We start from the raw sequence: 23,929 nt of genomic DNA, 5'->3' as shown, positions 1-23,929 counted from the left end.
AACACACCATTGTAAAGCAATTATACTCCAATAAAGATGTTAAAGAAAAAAAAAAAAAGGCACAAGAAGAAAAGGGACCTAAGGAAGGAGAAGACATATAAGCCTGAAATTCCCAGAGGGAATAAAAAGCCTGGAGACAACATAAAAAAAGAGAGGGGGGGAGCTACGGCAAAAGGAATAAAGACAATCCCTTCTCTCACCCCTATTTTCTACATTCATGCCAGTAATCATTTATAAATATTTAAACAGTAATTAAAATTTCAGATGTGACTGTTCCCAGTTGTTTCCTGAAAGCAGCACTGCTCAAAATTTCTCTGGCGTGCTCTAATAATTTCAGTCCTCCCCTCCAATTCATATCCTACAATTAAGATATCTGAGTGTTAAAAAGAAATAATATCTTTACACGAAGTCATTCCAAAAGAGCACGGGATTTTTTAAACAGTGTGATTTTCTTGCACGGAGGCCTTCCTGAAGCATGAAGAGGTTAGCGCTAGAAGAGGCGTGGCCACTCTCTGAGAGGGAACAGCTAAAGATCAGCGTGGCGCTCACAAGAGAACATCTGGACAGGTAAGAGAGCAGGATGTTAACTTGTGATCATGAAGCACCAGCCGAATGCTTTGGCCAAGGAGAAACCCACCTATGGGGAAGTTGCTGAAAGCATTTATTGGTGATGGCCCTTTTTGCAGCTCAGGTGTAGTGTGGGGCATGACATTTTCAAGGAAAGATTTCATGGCTGGCTGATGGAGTGACTGCTGCTGAGACGGCGGAGTCTGTTGTTTCACCAGCAGGTTTGGATCAAGTTGACGAGACGGCTGCATCATCTGCTGCTGCACACTAAGAGGTCGACCCTTAAAACGACAAGACGACTGTGAAAAACTGTGGAGAAAAGTCTTTACAGACACCTTCATTCCCCTTCATTTTTGAATTCACTTCCTTCTCAGCAGGAAGGTGCAGAATCACTACATACCCGTTAATAAGACTTCTGGGCAGACAGAAGACTTAATGAACAACCTTTTCCATTATAGTTTAATAAAGGCATTTCGACTGTCTTCTTACAATGGAGTTGATATAAGCTGAGTACAAGCAAAGCAAGGGGAAGGATCAGATCTACCTGCTGGTCTTGCTGCTGCCGGTTCCCAGAAGGCACGCTTCTCTGACTCTGCGCCCTTTGCTGCTGCGCTAACAATCGCTGGAGGGGAGATTGCAAAAAGGTCATCAGCATCACGTCATCACAGACTAGCATGCCCTACAGTGACGGTGGCAGAGGGACCTACAAAGGCATGGTTTCATGTAGTCAATGCCCACATGCCCTGCCTCATCTAATATCTCTTGTTTGGACTCTCTGGCCTCCAGCCATTCTACTGAATTCAGTCTTTTGCTCAATCTAAACTTCCACTTCATCAGGGAAATTTTTCCTGATCATCATATCATGACCACCAGCCCAGACTTGGCTGGCCTTGCTCACAGAGCACCCTGCCCTTCGAGTCCACCATCTGTCTTCACACATGGACTGTAAGCTCCCTGAAGGCCGTGACTATGCCCGTTTTGTTTACTGCAACACTTCCCGTGCACAATCTAGTGTTTAGCACACAGTAGACACTCAATAAATGTATACTGAATAAGGCTATTATTCTACTTACCTGTAACTGGGAGATCTGAGAAAGCTGGTTTAGTTGGGATAGCTGGTTCAGCATGGCTACCTGCTGAGGGCCAAAGAGCGGATTCAGGCCACCGTTGTTTGGTGCATACTTCAGCAATGAAACTGGAACCTTAGGATCACAATGGTAGGTTAATAATAAAAGTAAATAAAAGTAACTCAAGCTAACAAAACGTACTGTGTATTTTAAATTATCAGTAGAGCAATTAAAATTTGTGGACTATTACTGGGGTGGGGGATTGTGTTCTAACTGTCTTTCTTGACTTCACTAATTTATTGTTCACATATATTTTCATGTGTTAAGTATAAAGTGACAGAGATGAATCTTAAGCCAGTCAATTTACTTTGCTATTGTCTTCCTCCCCTCAAGGTATTTTATGAAAGAGAATGATAAATTTTAGATTTAAATTATCTTTGACTCATTTTCTTCACCCTACCCACATCCCTCTGTAATAATAACTAATTCAGAATTAGTTTCATCCCAAAGTTGCCAATAAACACTATGATGATCAACTAGTCATCTCATTCAAATATAAATTATAAATTTATTCAAGGTTCTTTTCCAGGTAAAGAGTAGCGAATATAGTGGAAATTTATTCACCTGAGGGGAGAGTAATGGAGGAGGCACTTGAGCACGGAGATTAGGCTGAGATGAACTGAGAGGTTGTGCTGGAGGCTGCTGCATGCCCCGGGGTTGTGCTGCTGTGTTTCCAACACCAAACATACTGGGATTGCCATTCTACAAAAACAAACAACCACCACCAAATAACACTGGGATTCTTTAGGGACAAACACCTCATTACCACACTGAAATATTGACTTAAACACAGCAACTACACGTAAGAGAGATCTTATTACTTATACAAATCAACAGAGAGCCTAAAATACACATGTGGACTTACCTGTCTAACAGAATTCAAGTTTTGCATACCCAGCCCTGCTACGGAGCCAAGGGCCTGGTTAGGTAGTGCACTATTTGAAGGGGGAAGCTTCATGCTTTGACTGGACATAAACTGCATGTTTTGGGATTCATCTGCTACAATGCCATCCTGATTGGACAGACAGAAAGATGTGCAACACCAGCCAAGCAAACAAGTGGAAGGGAGAAATCATTGCAGGAACAGAAGAGAAGTCATATGACATTCCAGCATCAACAGGAAACAGGTAGAAAACAGAAGAGATCAGATTAGTGTTAATTCTAGAGTACATAAAAAGAACCAAACATACTTTATGGGATTAAGAGGAAAATATAAATGCAACCCCTATGATAAATCAAGACATAAAAGGACAATGAACTACAAGCCCAGTAATGTTTGGCACCGGGTTATAACACTTTATATTATATTAAATGTTCTAAACTGTTCATGAGAAAATTATGCTATTAAGTGTATTGCTTTCTTAGCCACAGGGTAAAACAAACAGAAAACAAACGAACAACTTACCTTATCAAAGTAAGGACTGCGCTCCATGGAAGACTCTTTGGAAATCTGAGGCCGAGAACCAGGGCCTTTCCCGACCGTTCGATTGTAATCACCAATATTTAGGCTATGTTTATCTATCTCCATTCGTTTGTCTTGTAACATTCCTAATAAATGCAGGAGATGTTATCAAGTAGGAAGATAAATTAACCTAGATGGTTTCAGATAAATGTACAGTAGAAAGAAAAATACTCACTTCCAAATCAAAATGACTTCTGCCTTGACCAGGACATGTGAAGAATGCACTAGCCTTTAATAAATCTTGCATTCCTCACAAGTTGGGTTTAGCGAATACTGTTATTTTATTGAACCAAATTAACTTGAAAATAGACGAGGAAATAGATGGTTAAGACATCTTTGGTCATCTATAATCTGCTTAATTTTAAAATAACAACATAGTTTCCAATAACAAACAACAGAAATAGCACCAAGACAAACCATCATCTAGCAGATGCTTACAAAGTGCCAGGCACCGTTCTGAACATGCATTCTCATTTAATGCTAAGAACTCTACTATCATCACCCCCATTTAGCAGACATGGAAAGGTCTTCCTCTCTTCTCAGGGCTTGCTCCGCTCTCCTCATTCTGACTAAGCTGCAATAAATATGACCTCCTCTCATGGAAAGCCCCTGTCTGGCAAAAAATCTTCACTCAAAATAGCCAGCTCCCAGGCTACAATCCTACTTAAACAAATCTCTAACTTCACATCCTTATCGTATTATACCCGTTCTGGGTTCTCTTTCTCCTCCTCTTTCCATAGCTGAGCCCACTTCTTTGTGTTTCTTCAATGCTGGGATGTACTCAGTATGTTTTAAGTCTCACTCTTTCAACTCTCTCTCTCAAACTGGCCTCCCTCAGGCTTATTCACTGGACCCTCAAGAACAGAGTATGCAGTTTTACCCCTGGTGGCTCCACATGTATTTGGAGAGAAAAGCTGAGTCTTCACTGTGAGGAGTAAACAAGGAATGAGGGACACAGGGAAGACTCCACGCAGGTGAGAGGGTGTCCCAAGGGCTTGGGAGCCGGCAGCAGGGAAAGGATTGTGGGGGACTCTGGGGCTGGGAGGTTGGACCAGGGACACTACCAAGGTGACCCTCAAATACAAATGCCTACTCTGAATTCACTCCTGTGCTCAGTCGCACATCTTTAACTGCCTGCTAAGCACAGCCACTTGAATGCCCCTTTGTGACTTTTAACAGGTGAAACCAAGCACATGATATCGCCCCTAGATCTTCACGGGACTCAAAAGTGGCATCTTCATTCTCGCAGTCACACAGCCTTGAAACCTTGGTTTTTACCTTGCAAAAATACCTGTTCCTCCCATTTCCCTGTTCCTCAGGCTCCACATTTTCTCAGTCCTCAGATCTCACCCATAATTTCTCTGCAACTGCTGTCCTTCTTTGAGATGCCTGCTGCTGCAGCCACCACAACACTCACCCTACTACCCTCATCCTACGCAAGTGGAAAAGAAAAATTTTAACAAAAGGAAAGTATTCTTAAAATAGGTACAATTTTCAAATGCTGCTTTCCAGAAGTACTGGTCCAGATATATGAATAACCCACCTTTCAGCACTTGTAATTAAGAGCTCTCCCTTAAATGGCAACGAACTTTTTTTTTTTGGCAACGAACTTTTGCAACAACCTCTCCTCTGTTCTCTTTCCCCCGTTAATGGTGTCACCATCCACTGACGCACCCGAGCTAGTCGTCTTGAACTCTTTTCCTCACTCTCCACATCTAATCTTGTAACCAAACCCAACCAACTCTTCTTCCAAGTCTCTCTCCAAGCTGTTCTTTCCTAACAATCCACATTATTTTTGCCTACCTAAACAAAATCTTCTCAAAAAGTGGCATGATACATCCTCTCTCCAAACCATTCCTCCAACCATTCCATGTCACTTTATACATTCATTCATTCATTTTTGGCTGCGTTGGGTCTTTGTTGCTGCGCGCAGGCTTCTCTCTGGTTGCGGCGAGCGGGGGCTACTCTTAGTTGCAGTGTGTGGGCTTCTCATTGCGGTGGCTTCTCTTGTTGCGGAGCACGGGCTCTAGGCACACAGGCTCAGAAGCTGTGGCTCGTGGGCTCTAGAGCACAGGCTCAGTAGTTGTGGCGCACAAGCTTAGCCGCTCCGCGGCATGTGGGATCTTCCCAGACCAGGGCTTGAACTCGTGTCCCCTGAACTGGCAGGCAGATTCTTAACCACTGGGCCACAAGGGAAGTCACTGCATCACTTTAAAAACCATCTGAGTGCCAAATGTGGCAGCTGCCCGTCGACCAATCCTTTAAGAAGGCCCTTGGCTAAAGTTACCAATGACTCGTCCTAACCCCTAGGATCAAATCCACTCCATGACAATCACTCTCCTCTTCTCAAATCTCTATTCTCATCTGACTACTGAAAAATTACTCTACTCTAACTTGTTCCATTGCTCCTCATATCATTCCTTAAATGTCATTATTCCCCCTGGAGTCCGTCTTTGGTCCATTACTCTATAAGCCTCTAGCCAACCTTCTTTTTTTGTTAAACTTTTTAACCTTTTTCTTTTCCTCGCCGTGCTGGCGCAGCTTGTAGGATCTTAGTTCCCCAACCAGGGATCGAACCCAGGCCCTTGGCTGTGAAAGCGTGGAGTCCTAACCACTGGACGACCAGGGAATTCCCTAGTCAACCTATTTTTGAGGCTGTACTACCATCAGTGTCTAGTTACACTTACTATCTCCAGCCCTATCTCTTCTAAGCTCCACGTCCAGATTTTCTACTGCTTACTGGACATCACCACATGGTTTTCATAGCAACTTTAAACTCAGTAACCTTGTCTATCAAACCTGTTTCTCCTACTGTATTTCGTATCTCAAATAATGGCCAGTTACTGATTTATGGTCTCTCAGCTCCAAATTCACACTTTTTTGACTGCTCTGTGAAAATATCTGGGCTCTAAATTTTTTTCCTTCGCCAGTTGGCACTGAGGCTTTGTCAATAGAGGGCGCTGGAGAGACACTGCAGGCGGACGTTTTGCCTACGTGCCCTTGGCGGCTTTGGCAGTGCTTCCAGCTTCTCCTGTGCCCTACACTTGCAGTACAGGGTGGTCAGCCTCACTCGGAGGCCAGCTTCTCCCAGCATTCCCACATACCTCCAAGCAGCTTTGTAGCAGAGTGTCTAAGGTGAGACATCTCTCCATGAACAGCTTTTCCCAGCACCCTAGAAGGGTAGATTTCCAGCAAGTTCCAACAGCACAGCAGCACAGCAACTTCTCTGCCATTCAGTGAGCCATGGAGGAGGCAGAGCCTTGTCATCACAGGAATAGACGCATATTCTGGATATGGACTTTTTCCCCCTGCCATCCATGGTCTCACAAAAGGCCTTATCCATCACTCCTCACAGCACTGTGTCTGATCAAGGAACTCATTTCATAGTAAAGGAAGTAGAGTAACGGGCTTAACTAACTGGTCTTACCACATATATCATCACCCAAAAGCAGCTAGCCAAACTGATAGGTACAAGTGGTTCCTGAAGACCCAGTTACAAAGCAAGCTGAAAGACAACATCCTAAAAGGATGGGCTTCTGTCCTACAGGATGCAGTTCGATGTCACTGAACCAGCTGGCAAGGGGGTGGGGGGCTCACCTGCTGGCTGGAGTGACTGACTCTGATTACCAAGGGGGACCTGGTTTCCTGCTACAAAATGAAGGCAGCGAAGACTCTGGAATCCGGGCAGGTGGGCAGGGGGTGGGCGTGTGCGTCTGGGGGTGCTTCTTAGTAGTTCCATGCCCAGGAGTAAAGGTTAATGAAAAAACTATAACAACCAAAAAAGGCAAGATGACGGGGGGCTCAGACCCTGCAGGAATGAAGGTTTGGGTCACTCCACCAGCAAAAGAACCCAGAGCAGCTGAGGTGCTGGCTGACAGCGGGGAAGTATGGAATGGATAGTAAAAGAAGAAGGAAGCCAAAGATACCAACGAGAGCTTGTGACCAATTACAGAAACAAGGATGGCAGTAGTTTTGCATGTTATCCATTGCTTATCTCTATAGGCCATTTTCTTTTCTCCTCCCTTTTTTCACTTTTTAAGCTGTTGAACAGTTGTTTAAGCTGTTGATTTTACAATTTAGTCGTTAGGTTATTTCTTATATCTGCTATTCATATATTCATATATTCTTGAGGAGTCTCGTCATTTCCTCTTCCTAGCCAATCCCTCGTGAGTCTAATGGTGATTCTTTACATTTGTATCAAACTTCCCCTGTTCAAACTACTATGTAGTTTCTCTCTTCTGCCTGGACTCAGACTAATACAACAACAACAGGGCCACATACTAAACTGTCCAGGCAAGAAAGCTGGGAATTATCCTTTACCACACCCTCACCCTCATCCTCCACAGCAAATCGATTCAAGCCAGTTGTCAACTTTTATTGATTCTAATTCCTATATCTCCACTGAATTAAGATTCTTCCCACCAACTGTCTTAGTTTAGAGCTTTGAAAGTTCTCACTGGCTATAGCAACATAGCTCTAACTGGTTTTGCTATGTTTAGTATCTTTTAGTCTTCCTCTGCTGCCAATGTTTTCTGTCCCAAGATATTTTCAATCTACAGCCATGATTATTTTTGTAAAACATAAAACCAAATCATTTCATTCTCCTGGCTTAAAATTCTTTAATCCCATACTTTCAGAATAAAGCTCAGACACCCAAGCTCCTCATGATTTAGCACCTACCGAGTTTTCTAGCAACCTCACCTAGGTAAAGCTTTTACCGTCACCACACTCCCACCACCACAACCAATTTATATTTCTTCTTCCATTACGTGGAACTACTTGCCATTTCTCCAGCATGGTTTAAGATATCTCTATCATATACCTGGGTCTTTGTACACACTGTTCCCTAAATTAAGACTATATCACTCAACCTGGATAACTTATTCTTTTTTTTTTTTTTGCGGTACGCGGGCCTCTCACTGTTGTGGCCTCTCCCGTTGCGGAGCACAGGCTCCGGACGCGCGGGCTCAGCGGCCGTGGCTCACGGGCCCAGCCGCCCCGCGGCACGTGGGATCTTCCCGGACCGGGGCACGAACCCGTGTCCCCTGCCTCGGCAGGCGGACTCTCAACCACTGCGCCACCAGGGAAGCCCTGGATAACTTATTCTTGACAGGACTAAATCTGAGGTAACCAAAGACTAACCGTACCACTACCTTAGATCTGCACAGTGATTTACACTTTAAAAGGCACACTAACTCATAAAATCCCCACATTCTAATGTACGTTAGAGAGAACAGGAACACTGAAACAGAAACCCAGGTCTCCCTCTCCTGGTCAAGGTCAGTGCTCTTTTAGTAGCATCATTGTCAGGTAAGTTTCTCCATCAATGATGAATATAAAACTCAAACTGATTTAATTTTTTCGTACCTCCAGAAAGGTCCATCTTATTGCTCTGTACATTTTCTTCTGGTGAGTCTCTCTGAAGAAGGAAAAAGTAGCATGTTAGTAGACCTTAACTTACCAATGAAAATAAATTAAAAGTGAAGAATTTTACTTTATTTCCTTATTTGTGAAATTTAAGTGGATCTTAAAACTTCATTTTTCACTGCCTAATATGATAAAAAAATATTTTAAAAAATAAGACGTGAAAAAAAAAGATACGTGAACAATGTTTTTAGCTAAAACTGTAAAAATAAAGAAGACCTCATGGAAAATTTTATTCTAACCTCAGCATATTCATAAGGACTCAAAAGAATTATTTAAGAAAACAAAAAAATGACATTAGGGTAAGTCTACAGATCACCATTAAAAGGGGAGGAGGTTGCCAAAAAAACATACTTACCGAAAAACTGATATTTGAAAACTGTTTAACAAATGGATTTATCCATGCTTCTTCTTGTTTGTTTCCACCTTTCATCATTCCCTTTGTAAAATAAAAGAGTAGAAAGATGCCATGGCCATCTCTATTTATCTGGGTATAGTGATGGATTAATAAAACTTCAAGACAATTCCCAACTCTCACTTTTAGCCAATAAATTTCTCCTCCAACCAACTCTTCTCACAGAGTTGTTCATAATTAAAAATCAACTTATTTGATTTTCAACTTCCTTTGCTCCAGTCCTCTGGTATAGCTGTAATGCACAGAGAAATCTCTAAAGGCAAGCAGTCAGAAGGAAAAGACAGAAGCAAAGGGCCTTGATGACCCACAAAAAGTAAAAAGGTCCTCTGGATAATGGAGAACTGTTCATCAGACAGTTTCCAATTTATAAATGAACTGTGTCCTAAAAGATTAATTATAATTTGGATTTGTAGAATTCTCACACAAAACCAAAGTAAGAAGAGTCACCAGGTTTCAGGTTAGTCCAAAGAAACCAATTAAACCCATAATTTAATTATGCTATGTGCACTGTACTGAAAAAACACCATATGCTTCCATATGAAAGAGTATTTTAAAAATTCCAATTTATGCTGCCAAGAACACAATATCCCCAGCAGCAACTAAAGCTGGGATTCCTCCTACTTGGTGTTGGCTTTCTGCGGCTGATTAGGGTATGGGAGGTACGGAAACTACTTGGAGACATGACTTGAGAGAATAAATGGTCCATGATTAACAGTCTGGTAGATAGGGAGGCTGGAAGCCATAGAGACCAAGGTCTCCCATTAACGTGAGGATCACAGAACCATTCTCAGTTTGTTGCCTTCATTTCCCTTTCCCATTGCTACTACCTATTCCTTCTGACTGTGGAACAGAACACAGCTTTGTAATTTCCCCCTAACTGCAGGTCTCTGAAGCAAGCATCTAACCCTTTCCAAGGTTTCTGAAGTGGGCTTTGATTCCTTTTCCTTTTTCACCCCCACCCCGTGCCTAATTGGTTGCCAAGACCTGTCTCTTTTATTCCAAATGTCTCTCACAACAATCCCTTCTACTAAACATTTATTCTTCCTTCCCAATTCATGCTGTCCTTTCTAACCAGAATGAATGCAGAAGCTTCCTAACTAAGATCACTAACTCTGGTCTCTCTTCTGTTCCAATTTATCTTTCATACTATCACTGGTTAGCTTTCTTTAAAGAAATTAATTTTAAAAACCAAACTGATGTTGCCTTCTATTCAATTTGATTGGCTCCATATTTTATACAAAATAAAGCTCAAATTCTCTGGCATGTTACTGAAAACACTGTGGTATCTGCCCCTAATCTAACTACAGATTAGATTGTCACCTCTTCCCTAAAATTCTGTATTTTAGTAACATCAGGCTAACACTTTCCCTAACACACCCCACCCCCAGGCATCTTCCAAATTCAAGCTAACACTCCTTAGAGCAACTCTTAATGCCCCATACTAGACCCTGAGCTCCTTGAAGGTATGCTCTTATCCTAGTGTTTCTGAACCCCCAGCACCAAGCACAGTACCTGGCACACAGCAGAGGCTAAATAAATATTTGCAGTTGCTTTCTAAAAGATTTTTACTAGTAGAAACAAAGGAGAAAGAGTAAAAAGGCTACACACCCTTTCCCTTCTCCTTTTTTTGCCACTCAGACCCTGTAAGGAAAGACAAAGTCACAAAACAGCATGGTCCAGTGGGAAGAACACAGGGTTTGGAATTGGAAGACCTAAACTTAAGTCCTTGCTCTTTCACTTACTAGTTATGCAACTCTGGGCAAGTCACCACTTTTTCCAGTCTCAAATTCCTCATTAGTGTTCTATCTCAGAAGGTTATGAGGATCAAATGATTTATGTAAAATATGGGAAAGCACTTCATAAGCTATACGGTGAGGCAATAGGCAAATTCAGCCAAATGAAAAATTTTAAAAATGAAAATGGCAGGTCCTAGACTTAGAATCCCAGGATTAAAAGGGAGGGACCCTGGCAGTGAGCTACTGGGTATTTGACTTCTAAGGTCCTTCAAAAAGAAATTGTTCTCAAATAGGGTCGAGAGGATATATTAGAATCACCTGGGGGACTAGGCACATATTTTCAAAATGGTCCCCAAGAAAATCTGACACCAGTGTTCTCAAACCTGGCTCTGCATCAGAAACATTCAGAGAGCTTGTTTAGGACAAGAAACTTGGTCCAATTTCCAAAAGAACAGTAGCCTAGGGTATAGGAAATTATACTTTTTAAACAAATGCCATACAGTTCTGATGAACAGCCAGGTTTGGGATAAGATTTGCCCACATTTAAAAGCAAAACAAAACTCTACTCATTCCTAGGGATTTCTGTCACAGGACCTTTCAGGGTAGAGAAGGGACAAAGATGGGGGATGAGTAAGGGGGACGGTAACTCTGGGTAATGGGGAGGTCGGGGACTCCAGGTGAGGAGGTGGAATGGGAGACGAACTGGCAGTGGGATGGAAAGAGTCGACATGGAGATCTGCCCTTCTCTTCATCCTCAGCACTGCAGGCACCCCCCTGGGGCGAGGGGTTGTCCCAGGCGGCACTGGTGGAGGGGGAGGAGGAGAGAAATCCCAAGCTGTAGCAGTGGGGAGAAAGGAAGTTCCTGTAGTCTTATGTTTTTCTAGGTGGCTGCCCATACAAGAGGTTCTACCTAAGTTGGGGACTGCGCGGACTATACTGATTGCCAAAAACGGGTAGGCAGAACATTAATTTTCTGTGGGTAAACTACCTTTGGAATTTAAAGTTTCAAGGGCTTTGCCCTTGAAATGTTTACCTTCGATGACATTTTCTTTGTATATGGTGGCCAATTTAAAGATGAATTAAGCTCTTGAGATGAATTACTATTCCACATTCCAATCTCTACATCCTCTTCCTCTTCCCAGCCAGTGGGGCGATTTCCAGGCAATGGCATATCATCACCACACCAGCCATCTTGCATAGATTTTGGCCCTGATTGTGGATTTGTGATAAAGAGAAACATGCTTTAATCAAACAATTCTTTCTGGAGGCTGAGCATTCATTAAGCAGGCAGAGCAGGGGGAGAACCTAAAAAACCCTCTTTTAGCTCCCTTACCAGATCTGCATGGCAAAAACGTATGTTATACGCTGAGCTAAAAGCTACATTAAACAAGAATTTATTTTTATTAAAATTTTCAATAAAACACCTGCCATGCTTTTACAAATCAGAGGGCTCCTAAACATGGGACATCGGTGGCATTCTTGTTCGTACTTGCTTAGCAAGCTGCATGGTGACGCACAGGGCCAAGAGGATGAACAGAATTTTAAAAAATTAATTTTAATACATATTCTTAAGGAGAATGGCCCAAAAGTATAGCAAGTCAAAAGCAGAAAGTATTTCATCTCTATGCTCGGCCTTTGGAATTCCTATGGGAATAGTGACAATGTTCATCTGAATATTGAGGTTCCTTCCTGAACTCTGTTCATTTTCTGTGTAATATTCAGGGAATTATCTGGAACCTGAGTCTGAAAGTTTGGACATGTGTCCCCATGACTATTATACTCAGTCTCTCGTGCTGGATAGCATGAAAGTTGCTTGACTATTTCTAAATAATCCAATTTGGTGAAATATAATTTAGATTTGGTGAAGTACATGCAAATCATGAATAGTTATACCCTTCTAAGAAAAAGAAAAGATAGGAAAATTCAGAAAGGTAAAAAAGCACACCACATTAACAAGTTCAAAGAGCCAAACAAATAGTGAAATCATCTAGTATGATAATACATGGATACATTATCAATGACATAAGCATTATCCAATTACTTAATTATAGTCAATGAGATCACCACTGCTACAAAACGGAAACTAGGAATTATCAATAACTTACCAGATTTGCTTAATGCTTGTGGACCAACAGAGCTGGAGCCCCACGTGGATGTGCTGGATGCCGCAGCAATGGGTTCGCCCCAGCTGGGACCACTGTCTATGGGTTTACCCCATGCTGAAGTACCATTATCCACAGTTGTGGCTGGAGTAGAAGTCTCACCCCAGGGCTCACCCCAGCCTTTAGAAAGTGTGGGAAAAGAAGTCATCAGCACACGGTAGGGGCAATAAGGAATACTTAGGGAACAAAAGAAGACCTTCACATTTATGTATTAAATAATAATGTTGTGACAGGCAGAAAGGATGGCATCTGTTTTATGTAAAGAAGACAATTTCCCACTATTATAATTTAACTATATGGTATGAATTGTTTTTTCACCTCTTCTTTCAGAATTGCCCTCTGGGTGTACAGCAAATTCTTTTGAATAACCTTAATTATGGCAAGTCATCCTCCTTTGAAGATGAATTTAACTCCTGGAAGAGTCAAGTCATTCTGAGTCAAACCTAGTGAATTAATAAAGCAGGTGATCAAGCTGGATACAGTACGTGTATAAAATTTTTACTATACGTACAACCTTTCAACATCACTGTTCTGGAAAAGGCAATTTACTATAAGACTAATAATAGGTAGGCATCCTACTTTTATACATGCTGAACAATGCTTCTTAAAATTTTTTTATTAGGTTGTCCAAAGCAAGGCAAAGCCAAGCCATAAACACATTGTTTAAAAGAACCAAAACAGCCTTCCCCTTAGATACATACCTGTTTTTTCTAAGAATTATATCTAAATTAATAATACTCAGAAAAAAAATTCGGTGCCGAAAGGTTAGTTCATGAAAACACTTCTGTCTGCACATCCAATGGGATTATTATTCAATAAAACCTCCATTAACAAAGACAACACATCTCAGTGACAACTAATGAAAAATGCCATTGTCAAGATAATTTGCAGAGGATAGGAATTAGTTCCTTGCTATAAGACGAAAGTGGAATATACCAGAAAGATATTATTAAATGTTTTAAGCAAACATACATACATGCTATATCCAATAGACTTAGATTTCACGCCTACTTAAGAAAATTCCTTCTAAGGCCAAATATAGTACCTAGTTTTTTAGAGAGCACTGTGCTTATCAGATACTTGTTTTATTTCTGGGGATATTTTAGTCAAATAATAAAACCAAAACGTGATGGCTTGACTCAGAAGAACTGAAAAAAGTGTACAGCATCCCAGCTTGACATCACTTTTCCAATTCTGCCTTCTACAGCATTCCTAATAGAGAACGGAGTATGTGGGATTCACAGCCAACACTGCCAAAGGCAGAGCTCTGTTCCCTGATGGTAAACACCTTCCCCATAATTTTCTTCCCTATAAACTTCTTCTGGATTAGAGTTTAAAAAAAAAGCTTTGTGTGCACATCCAAATTCTCCGTTAAACAAATTTTATAATAACAGTAACTTGAAACAAGGTTCACAACACTGTGAAGTACTTTGTAACACAGACTCCATAAAATAAAAACTTACCAGAGCCACTGCTTGCCTCTTTGTTTGAGATGGCACTTGCAGATGGGAGCAACGGATGTACCTGTGCTTGCTGGTCTGAACGGCTGCTGCCATTTGGGACATTTTTGTTCCACATGTTCACATTTTTGTAGTTGTATTTGCTTGGATCTCCCCAAGCTGAAGTTCCATCATCGATCTCCATTTTGCGACGTATGGATTCTGGGGATGGTTCCTCCCAGCCTGTGGGCTCTTCTTCTTTTGTTGGGGCTGGTATAGGTCCTCCCAGCCAGCCTGTACCAGGAGGTTTGCCTGTAGCTGATGGGATTCCCCAAGATCCGACATCTTGTTGCTTGTTCCAGTCTGGAGAACTGACTGGCTTTGACGAATCTCCCCAACCTAGAGACTGATTAGACTTTGGAGGATCTCCCCATCCCTGGGAAGGATTCGGTTTAGAAGATTCATCCCATCCTGATGAATTATTTGGATTTATGTTATTTCCCCAAGTAAAAGAACTAGTTTTACCAAGTTCATTCCAACCAGAAACGGACCTATCACTGTCACTACCTCCTGAGCTAGATTTCTTATTAGCCTCACCCCAATGGTTACTCCTTGAAGTTTCTCCCCAGTTATCACTGGCAGAAACGGACCAACCTTGGTTTGATTTTTGTCCATCACCCCATCCCTGTTTGTTCTTTTGCGAATCATTCCATGCAGACTTCTCTTCTTTGCAATTCCCCCACTGATTGCTCTTGGCCATTCCTGTAGCAGCAGAATCATCTTCCCATCCCCCCTGGCAGTTTGAGCCTTTGGAATCTCCCCACCTCAGAGTAGGTTTGGGATCTCCCCACCCCGATACAGATGAGGTATCATTACTACTAGGGCTAGTCTTATCTGTACATGCCCCTGAGTTAAAAGTCTGTGTTGCAGAGCTTCCCCAGGCCTCTGTCCCATTGTCAGTCTTTCTTTCCCCTCTAGGTGATGTTTCGGTATCCCAGGCAGTATTCTGCTTAATAGGAGTCTGTCCCCAACCAGAGTTGGATAGGACACGTGGATCTAAGTCAGTTCTGTTTACAATGCTTTGGAGTAATGTGTGCTGATCAATTTTCCTTCTATCTCTACTCTGATTTTCCCCAGTTACTTTTTCCTCAAGGCGTCCAGTGCTTTCTGTACTACCTTCGCTCTCCACTGTACCTCCCGTTTTGGCCCACACACTGTTTTGCTCATTTGTCTGAGATGTGGCAGAACCCTGATCCTCTTCCTCAGTAGATTTCCATCCGTTTGTAAACTTCTTACCATTGCCATTTGCACTGTCACTGGAATGCTGATTGCTAGGCAGTTTGCTCCATTCCACGCTGGGTATATTAGTGCCAGTGTTTTGTGCAGGAGTTCCCCATCCTCTTCGACTTCCTCCAGAATTTGCACCATTTCCCCATGATGCACTCTGGGAATTCACTGCCCCAGACTCCCACACACCTCCTCCTTTATTTGTGTTAACTTGAAAGTTAGTGCCCATAGGCCCATTTATGCCAGGCTGCATTAGAGTTGCATTCACAGTGTCACCATTAGCTTGGCCATTAGGGCTTGAACATTTGTCTCCAGAGTAATTAGAACCATAGGCACCCCATGTAGTACCGTAAGAGCCTCCACTTTTTGACTCTCCATTGCTAAGGTGAGAAAGGGAAGTGCCATTTACAACCGACGGAGCCTGTATCTGAGGATGATTCATTGTGCTCACACGCCAGGCCCCTGTATTACTAGGCAGTTCATTATTCTGTACTGAACCGGAGTTTGGTAAACTAGAGGTCACAAAGTTAGTAGTGTTATTTGGTCCAGTCATTTCAGTGGTAATATTTTGAGGTTGACCACTGAATGAAACCTTCTGTGTACCACTTACTTCAGATTCACAAGTTTCCTGAAGGCTTCCCCAGGTACCATGGGTAGAAGAACCACCCACTTTAGAGTTAATACTCTGATTGTTAGGCATCTGGCCTAAGGTACTGCACTGAATATTGATGCCAGAACTACCACTCCCTACAGGCCCTTTTAGGGCAAGTCCGTTGTTCTCTAACACTGGCCAGGCACCATGGTTGCTAGCTGAATTCAAAGTGCTTGGATTTAACCCTCCATTTGATGAAGAACTTACAGTGCCCCAAGCATTCATTCTATTGTTGCTACTTTCTGATTTGCTTTCAGGAGCATCCACAGAGACCTGACATGTGCTTATTACGGCTCCATGGGAAAAACCCCAGGGCCCAGTACTACTTCCGTGGCCCACATTATTGCTGCTGCTACCGACCACAAACTTGTTTTGGGATCCAAGTCCAGTGCTATTCCGAAGGCCATCATTTTCACCACCTGTGCTCCCTGAAGCCATGACAGTGATGTTTCTCTCTGATTCAGAACTGGAGGCAGAATCAGCATCCACACATTCTGAAGCCAACTCTAGATCACTGCCAGGGACTGAGGGCCATGCTTCTTTTTCAGGCGAGTCGTTTACAACAGCATTCTTACAGTTTGTGCTAGAGTCACTTGTAGAAGACACAGGTCCCCGCTGCGAATTTTCATAATGGGATCCTGAAGTATTGTGGTTTATATCTAGAATAAAGGAGAAGCACAAAAACATATGAAATGTTTGGAAAACTGATGAATATATTATAAATGTACGTGGCTCCTCAACATCAACAAGATATAATACTTGGCAGTATAATTACGAAGGCATCGGTTATATATCTCAGCCACCAATTTTCCATACCCAATAATTAATTCCACATAGGCAGGGAATTTTGCTGCTTTGTTCACTGATGTTATTCCAAGAGCCTAGAGCAGTACCTGGAACATAAGAGTTCCTCAATAAATATTTGAATGAGTGAATTGTTAACATCTCAGCAAGTAAAGAATCTGGAGTCAGGAAGGACAAGGTAGTAATGATGTATTAGGATAATGGAGCAACCCAGGCTTGGAGGCCCAACATGGGAAAGAAGGGCTGGGATATACATGGTTAAGGACAAGTGAACAGGCCAAACTTGATAAAATGTATTAGAAGTCTATCAGGAATCCTTTTCTAGCCACACTTTTTTAGAATAGTTTTTTCACACAACTGTTTTGGGTATTACAACAAGTTTATAAGAATTATAAAGCCTTTTCCATTTTATTTCCATTTCATTAGTGTTCATTTTCAATCTGAAAACTACTGCATGCAAGTAAAAATAATTTTAGTTCTACTCTCCTTCATAAAAATGCCTTAATAGCCACGTTTATTAGAAGACAACAGAAAAATGGTTGATATGCTGAAGATCAAAGTTATGATTAAAAAATCAACTTCTGACATTTGAAGACATTAATGACTAGTCACATAACCCTATCTTAGCCTTACTGCTATGTACTGATGTTATCCTCTAGTTACTGTACTGCATGTAGTGCAGGCAGTTTTAGTGCTTCTAATGCTTTCCCAAATTCATTACTCTCATTCAGTTTAAGGATCTGGTAGTTAGAAATCCTCAGAAATATTAACCTGCATAAGATGTTCGCCTTTAGACCGTCCCTAGCAGGTTGCTCATGTTGTAGTTCTCTACTACAGTACTAATCAGAATCATATGTAGTGTTTCTAAGTAATACATATGCTCAAGTCATGTCCCAGATGCAATGAACCAACCACCAGGCATTGTAAGCCCAGAAAGTTAAGTGTCACTCACTATAAGAGTATTGCTAATATGGAAAACCAGGTTTATCTTGCATCATTTTCTCTCAAAGCACAATTGTTAAGCAGCAAAAGGTGATGAGCTAGAAAGAGTAGCAAAAAAAAGGACTAGACAGAGACCAAAAATGTATACATAACTCACCAAATATAGATATACAGATATATACTTTAAAGTTCTGTTGACTCTGACTTCTGCTCTCTGATTAAGAATCATTTGGCAGTTTTAAGCTGCCAAGTAAAGCTTTCCATCTTTCAGTGCCAATGAGGAGGATTTTTCTCATGAAATAAAGGATACTAAAATGTCACTCAGTCTAACTGGGTAAAAGCAAATCAACAGACCAGCACCTGCACTGTCAGCAACATCATTTGGCACTCACTCTGGAGCATGTGCTTTATGTGCAATGCTGTCACTGAATCCTTGAAACAACCCTAGAGCACAGGCATTACCTTCACTTCACAGATGAGGAAACTGAGGCTCAAAGGTTGTAGAAAATAAGATAAGAAAGGCAAGATTCATCATTAGGTAAAAAAGCAAGGTGGCTCAGAACATGGCTGGAACTCTAGAGATACCCAGGTTCAAGTCTGGACTCTATGTAGTAGCTGTATGACCAAACCTGCAAAATGGGGATACAAACGGTACGTACGTACTTCTTTACCTGGTTGTTTAGTTAACCTACTGTCATATGCGAAGTATGTAGCTCAGTGCCGGTTTCAAATAAGTGCTCCATGAAGGGCTGTTTGGTGTAGCGATTAAGAGCAAAACTCTGAAGCCAGCCTGCTTGGGTTTAAAAGCCACTCTGCCATTTACCAGCTATGTGACCACAGGTAAGATCCTCAATCTTTCTGTGCCTTAGTTTCTTCATCTGTAAAGTGGGAATAGTAACAGTACCTATCTCACACAGTTGTGAGGATTAAATGATTAATAATTAAAAGTGCTTTGAACCATATCTGATCCAGATTAGGTACTTAATGAGGACCATTATTTTCATTAATTAATGTGTATCAGTGATTATCATTATTTTTCAGTCCTATCTCTAAAGCACATGTCATTCCACCATGCCTCCCTCATGAAGAACAAAATTAGAAATCATATAAGAAATTGCTTACTTTAAATCTCCATTTAGATATCTCAAAAAGGATGCCAGCTCCTAGATTTCATACCCCTACAGGTGCCTCCTCCCAAAGGAAAAAAACAATCCTGCTTCTTTGCTTTAGTTTTCCTCATCTCAGTAAGTTTCCTAAAACCTAACATTTATCTCCTTGATTCCTTCCTGTGCATAGCAAATCCAAAACATCACGAAGTCCCAAATCCATCCACTTTTCTCCAAATCTAAAACAATCAAGCCATCATCATCATCATCTCATGGACTACAGCAAAATGGGATGAAAAAAGATCCTAATTGTAATGGCCACAAAAACTATAAAGGAAGTTGGGGAACTTCCCTGGTGGCGCAGTGGTTAAAAATCCGCCTGCCAATACAGGGGACACAGGTTCAAGCCCTGGTCCCGGAAGATCCCACATACCACGGAGCAACTAAGCCCGTGTGCCACAACTAGAGCCCACGTGCAGCAACTACTGAAGCCCGCGTGCTCTAGGGCTCGCGTGCCACAACTACTGAGCCTGCGTGCTGCAACTACTGAAGCCCGTGCGCCTAGAGCCCGTGATCCTCAACAAGAGAAGCCACCACAATGAGAAATCCGCATACCACAACGAAGAGTAGCCCCGCTCGCCGCAACTAGAGAAAGCCCGCACGCAGCAATGAAGACCCAACACAGCCAAAAAATAAAAAACTATAAGGGAAGTTGGAATAAAGCTAACATAAATACTTTAAAAGTCATATATGATTAAACTTTACTGCAGGCCATAGCAGACAACTTGATTAAGTATGGAAACTTGTTCCTCAATAGGAATATATAACAATGTTTCTTTTAAGTTTAATTCAATTATAAAAAAATAACTAACAAGAGTCTGTAATTTGATTAAAGTGATTTAAAAGTTCACGTAAAACAAATAAGAGGATTAAAAAAACTCTTTGTTATCATGTAACAGTTAAATAGCACTGTACTACCAGAGTACATGAGAACTTCAATTGAACAGAAAAAGTAATCCAGAAGCAGCCCCAAGTATATTATCTAAGGTCATATGTCAACGGTTAGCATTTTAAATCAGCAAAAAGGATATTCAATACTTTATAAAGATTTTTTTAAATGGACAACCTACCAAAAACAATTCCATATGATTCAGCGTTAAGACGAAACCAATAAGTTATTTGTGAATGAGAATTTTTTATACATAAAAGAAACCATGAAAAAAAAACAGAGATTTGACTACTTAAAGTTTTTCTTTTTTTTTTTTAATGACCAAATACATCAAAAGCAAAAAGCCCCAGAAAGCAGCAGAATACACTTGGCAAACCAATTCTATCACCTTTAATGTTAGTGAAACTTTCTCTCACAATCTGGTCATGACCTAGTTTGGAGGTGGTAATGTTCTAAATTTGCCTTTTGCCGTGTACCCCCATGCATTTTAGGAAAATAAGAGATGCCATCGGTAATTATTAGCTAAAATTCCATTTTTAATCTGGAACCTACTTGACACTTTCCCAAAAACCTAAATTAAAAGGCTATCCCAAAAACTGCATTTACCAAGGCTGGATCACAGAGACATTTTTGTTATGAAAAACACTGCAGCTTAGATAGAAAAATAAAAATCTACGAGTAGGGGAGAGGAGCAGGGAGTCGGGGTGGGGGTGGGGAGACTATCAGCCTAACTAAAATTATAAAAAGTGCAGGACTCCTCAGCAATCACGATTAAAACATTTCAGAGTCGGAGACTACTTCAGAATTGGAAGAAGTCAAATAATATATTTCCCTTACACGTAAGGAAGCCAAAAGCCATCATTACAAATGATTTGGAAGACAAACATATAGAAACATCATTAAGTAGAAGATGGTAATTACACTTTTCCAGGAAATGGGAGGAAAGGGGACAGTTGAGTATTACTGTGTAATGTAAAATACAAATTTTAAACTAAGATTTGGAAGACTGCACTTAACTGAGAAACATATGAAATCCAAAATATCATCAGCATCCTACTCTCACACAAAACTGCCTTTGGAAGACTGAGGGCAGCTCTAGTACCATACCTCAAAAAGAATACTAAAAAAAAGGAATTCCCTGGCAGTCTAGCGTTTAGGACTCTGCGCTTTCACTGCCGAGGGCCCTGGTTCAATTCCTGGTCGGGGAACTAAGATCCCGCAAGCCATGAGGCATGGCCAAAGGAGAAAAAAAAAAAAAAAAAAAGGACATAGCAGTGCATTACGTAGCACCTATTCAGAAAGAAGATATGTGGGGTAGAGCAAAGACTGGTGATAATTCAAGGGAACTGCATAATTCATTCAGGAAGAATTTAGATCCAGGAAAATTCATACAATTTTCTAATTAAATATGTATCATGTAACAAAATGGCTAAATATGTGCTTTCTGCCTTAAAGACTTCCAATCTCACCCAAAAGAAAAACCTTCAGAAGTTAACAGTATTTAGGTTTTATAGTATTTCCAGGAAGTATGAACTGTTAACATTGGGAATATTAGAGAACCTTAGATGCACAATTTCAAACAGTACTTGAGTGAGAAAGTTAAAAATGTTTCCTTAGGGACTTCCCTGGCGGTGCAGTGGTTAAGAATCTGCCTGCCAATGCAGGGTACACGGGTTCGAGCCCTGGTCCGGGAAGATCCCACATGCCACAGAGCAACTAAACCCGCGCGCCACAACTACTGAGCCTGTGCTCAAGAGCCCACGAGCTACAACTACTGAAGCCCACGCGCCTAGAGCCCGTGCTCCACAAGAGAAGCCACTAAAATGAGAAGCCCGCGCACCGCAAGCAGAGAAAGCCTGTGTGCAGCAACGAAGACCCAACGCAGCCAAAAAAAAAAAAAAAAAAAAAAAAAAAAGTATCCTTAGTTATTCTAGCCTCTAGTCCAGGGGTGGCAAACGTTTTCTGTAAAGGTCCAATTAGCAAAGATTTTAGGTTTTGCCAGCCAGATGGCCTCTGTGGCAACTACTTACCATAGTAGCTGGAAAGCAGCCACAGATAACATGTAAATGAACGGGCATGGCAGGTTAAAGAAGACAAATGCAATACCACAGCCAAATGCAATGTATGGACCATGACTGGTTTCTGGGGTAGGGACCGTGGGGAGGCGACTACAGAAGACATTCATAGGGCTGTCGCTCTAGACCAGGTGGTGAGTGTCGGAACCAGGTCAATGGTGGCAGCAGTGCAGAGGAGAGAGGAAAGCTGAGAGATGTTCTGGAGTTAAGATCAGCAGGGCATGATAAACCAGTGGCCTGTAGACATGAAGAAGAAGGAGAGTTAAGCATGATTAAGAGTACTAGATGGGTGACTGGATGAATGGGGTTGCCGACCTTTTGAGCAATGGGATCCAGAAGGAGAAACTGGTTATGTGGCAAGATAGTGAGTTCGATTCTGGACATGTTGAGTTTGAAGGGCCCAACATCAGCTGAAGACATCCAGAAGACATGGAACCTAAAACTGGGGAGAGAGATGAAACAAAGCCATGGGAGGGAATAAAATCTGAAAACTGGTCAAAGAAAAATGAAAGAATGAAAGAGCTTTAAAAAGGAGGAAGTGGTCAATGATAAAAAAAAATGTAGATATATATTAAGATAAGAATGGAAAAGTCTGTGTTTTAACCACAATGAAAAATAAAAAAAGTCCGGATTTGGCACACAGAAGGTCAGTGCCCTTAGTCAGAGCTACTTTACTCAAGCGAGCAGGAGCCAGATTACAGAGGAATGAAGTGATGTATTCGAGATTCCAAGTATAGATTATTTTTTTAAGAACTCTAAAAGTAGAGAGAAATTCTACAATAGCCCCAAGAGAATGGGAGTTTAAAGGAATTTATTTTAAAGATTATAAAGACTTGACTACGTTCACAGACCATGGGACAAGTTGAGAGCAAGAAGTGCAAGTTACAGGACAGCGAGGATGTGTACTATACCGAAAAGACAGTTAAGAGCACAGGTGGAGGGACAGTATTTTAATCTTTAAGCATCTCTGGAAACTTTGTTTCTTAAAAAAATTGAAACATAGGAAAATCTATAGTGTAATATAAAAACACTCACACACCCCTCACCTTAAGAAATATGCTACTAATATAATAGAAAACTCCTGTGTACCCCTCTCTTGATTACATCTCCTTTCTTCTACAGTAGGTAACTGAGTGGTAACCACACAAAATGCTATATTTGAGTTCATTCATAAGCAAAATATGTTGTTTTGCAAGCTTTATATTTTATATAAATGATATCACACTATAAACAAAGACATGTTTGGTACCATCTGCAAAAATGTGAACATGAACTACGTATCACAGGATATTGCTGAAAATATCCCTCTTCTGCTTAACGGTGACTGTGGTATCATGGTTGTATAGAAGACTATCCTTATTCTTTAAGAAATTACCTGTGGAAGTATTAAAGGTGAAGTGCAATGAACATTTGTGCACACGTGTGCATATGTATGTATATATAATATACTAATAACGGATGGATTTGAATCTATTTGTTTAACTTTTCTGTATGTGTCATGTCTGCTGGATGATAAAAATGTGGGTTGGAACACTCTGGCCCATAAGAACAATACTGCTGCCGGCCCTGTTAAGCATAAGTCCCCCCAAATCCTTTATCACATAGCCTTCAGGCCCCCCAATTCAAGGGTTTTTTGGGGGAGTAGCAAGGCCTGATACCTTAAGGCTCTAAGAAATCAACTGCAAAAGAGAGGTCCTTCAGTGATGACTGAAACCATCACTAAGTGTTTGAGGCACAGCCACAAACTGGCAGATCAGCCTGCAGAGTTGTGTGGTTTGACCA

At 41.3% G+C, this 23,929-nt stretch overlaps 1 protein-coding gene across 9 annotated transcripts in view; it reads right to left on the bottom strand.

Moving 5' to 3' along the window:
• The window catches only part of TNRC6A (trinucleotide repeat containing adaptor 6A), a 105,526-nt gene that overhangs the window by 30,125 nt on the left and 51,472 nt on the right, over nt 1-23,929 (bottom strand). For 5 of the 9 annotated variants that reach the window (XM_055090094.1, XM_028499484.1, XM_007105631.3 and 2 more), the window contains 12 exons: nt 14,357-16,930; nt 12,837-13,013; nt 11,765-11,940; nt 10,604-10,636; nt 8,939-9,019; nt 8,524-8,575; nt 3,100-3,242; nt 2,560-2,706; nt 2,259-2,396; nt 1,641-1,769; nt 1,112-1,189; nt 638-848 (listed from right to left, as the gene is read on the bottom strand). In XM_055090094.1, coding sequence (XP_054946069.1) covers nt 638-848; nt 1,112-1,189; nt 1,641-1,769; nt 2,259-2,396; nt 2,560-2,706; nt 3,100-3,242; nt 8,524-8,575; nt 8,939-9,019; nt 10,604-10,636; nt 11,765-11,940; nt 12,837-13,013; nt 14,357-16,930 — 3,939 coding nt within the window. Of the gene's footprint in view, nt 1-637; nt 849-1,111; nt 1,190-1,640; nt 1,770-2,258; nt 2,397-2,559; nt 2,707-3,099; nt 3,243-8,523; nt 8,576-8,938; nt 9,020-10,603; nt 10,637-11,764; nt 11,941-12,836; nt 13,014-14,356; nt 16,931-22,102; nt 22,383-23,929 lie in introns of those variants that run through there. The other 4 variants (XM_028499487.1, XM_007105633.3, XM_028499490.2 and 1 more) reach the window with 3 other exon arrangements.

Source organism: Physeter macrocephalus, chromosome 14, assembly GCF_002837175.3.
Source record: "Physeter macrocephalus isolate SW-GA chromosome 14, ASM283717v5, whole genome shotgun sequence".
NCBI classification, from domain to species: Eukaryota; Metazoa; Chordata; class Mammalia; order Artiodactyla; family Physeteridae; genus Physeter; species Physeter macrocephalus.
This window is presented reverse-complemented; position numbering and strand designations above follow the sequence as displayed.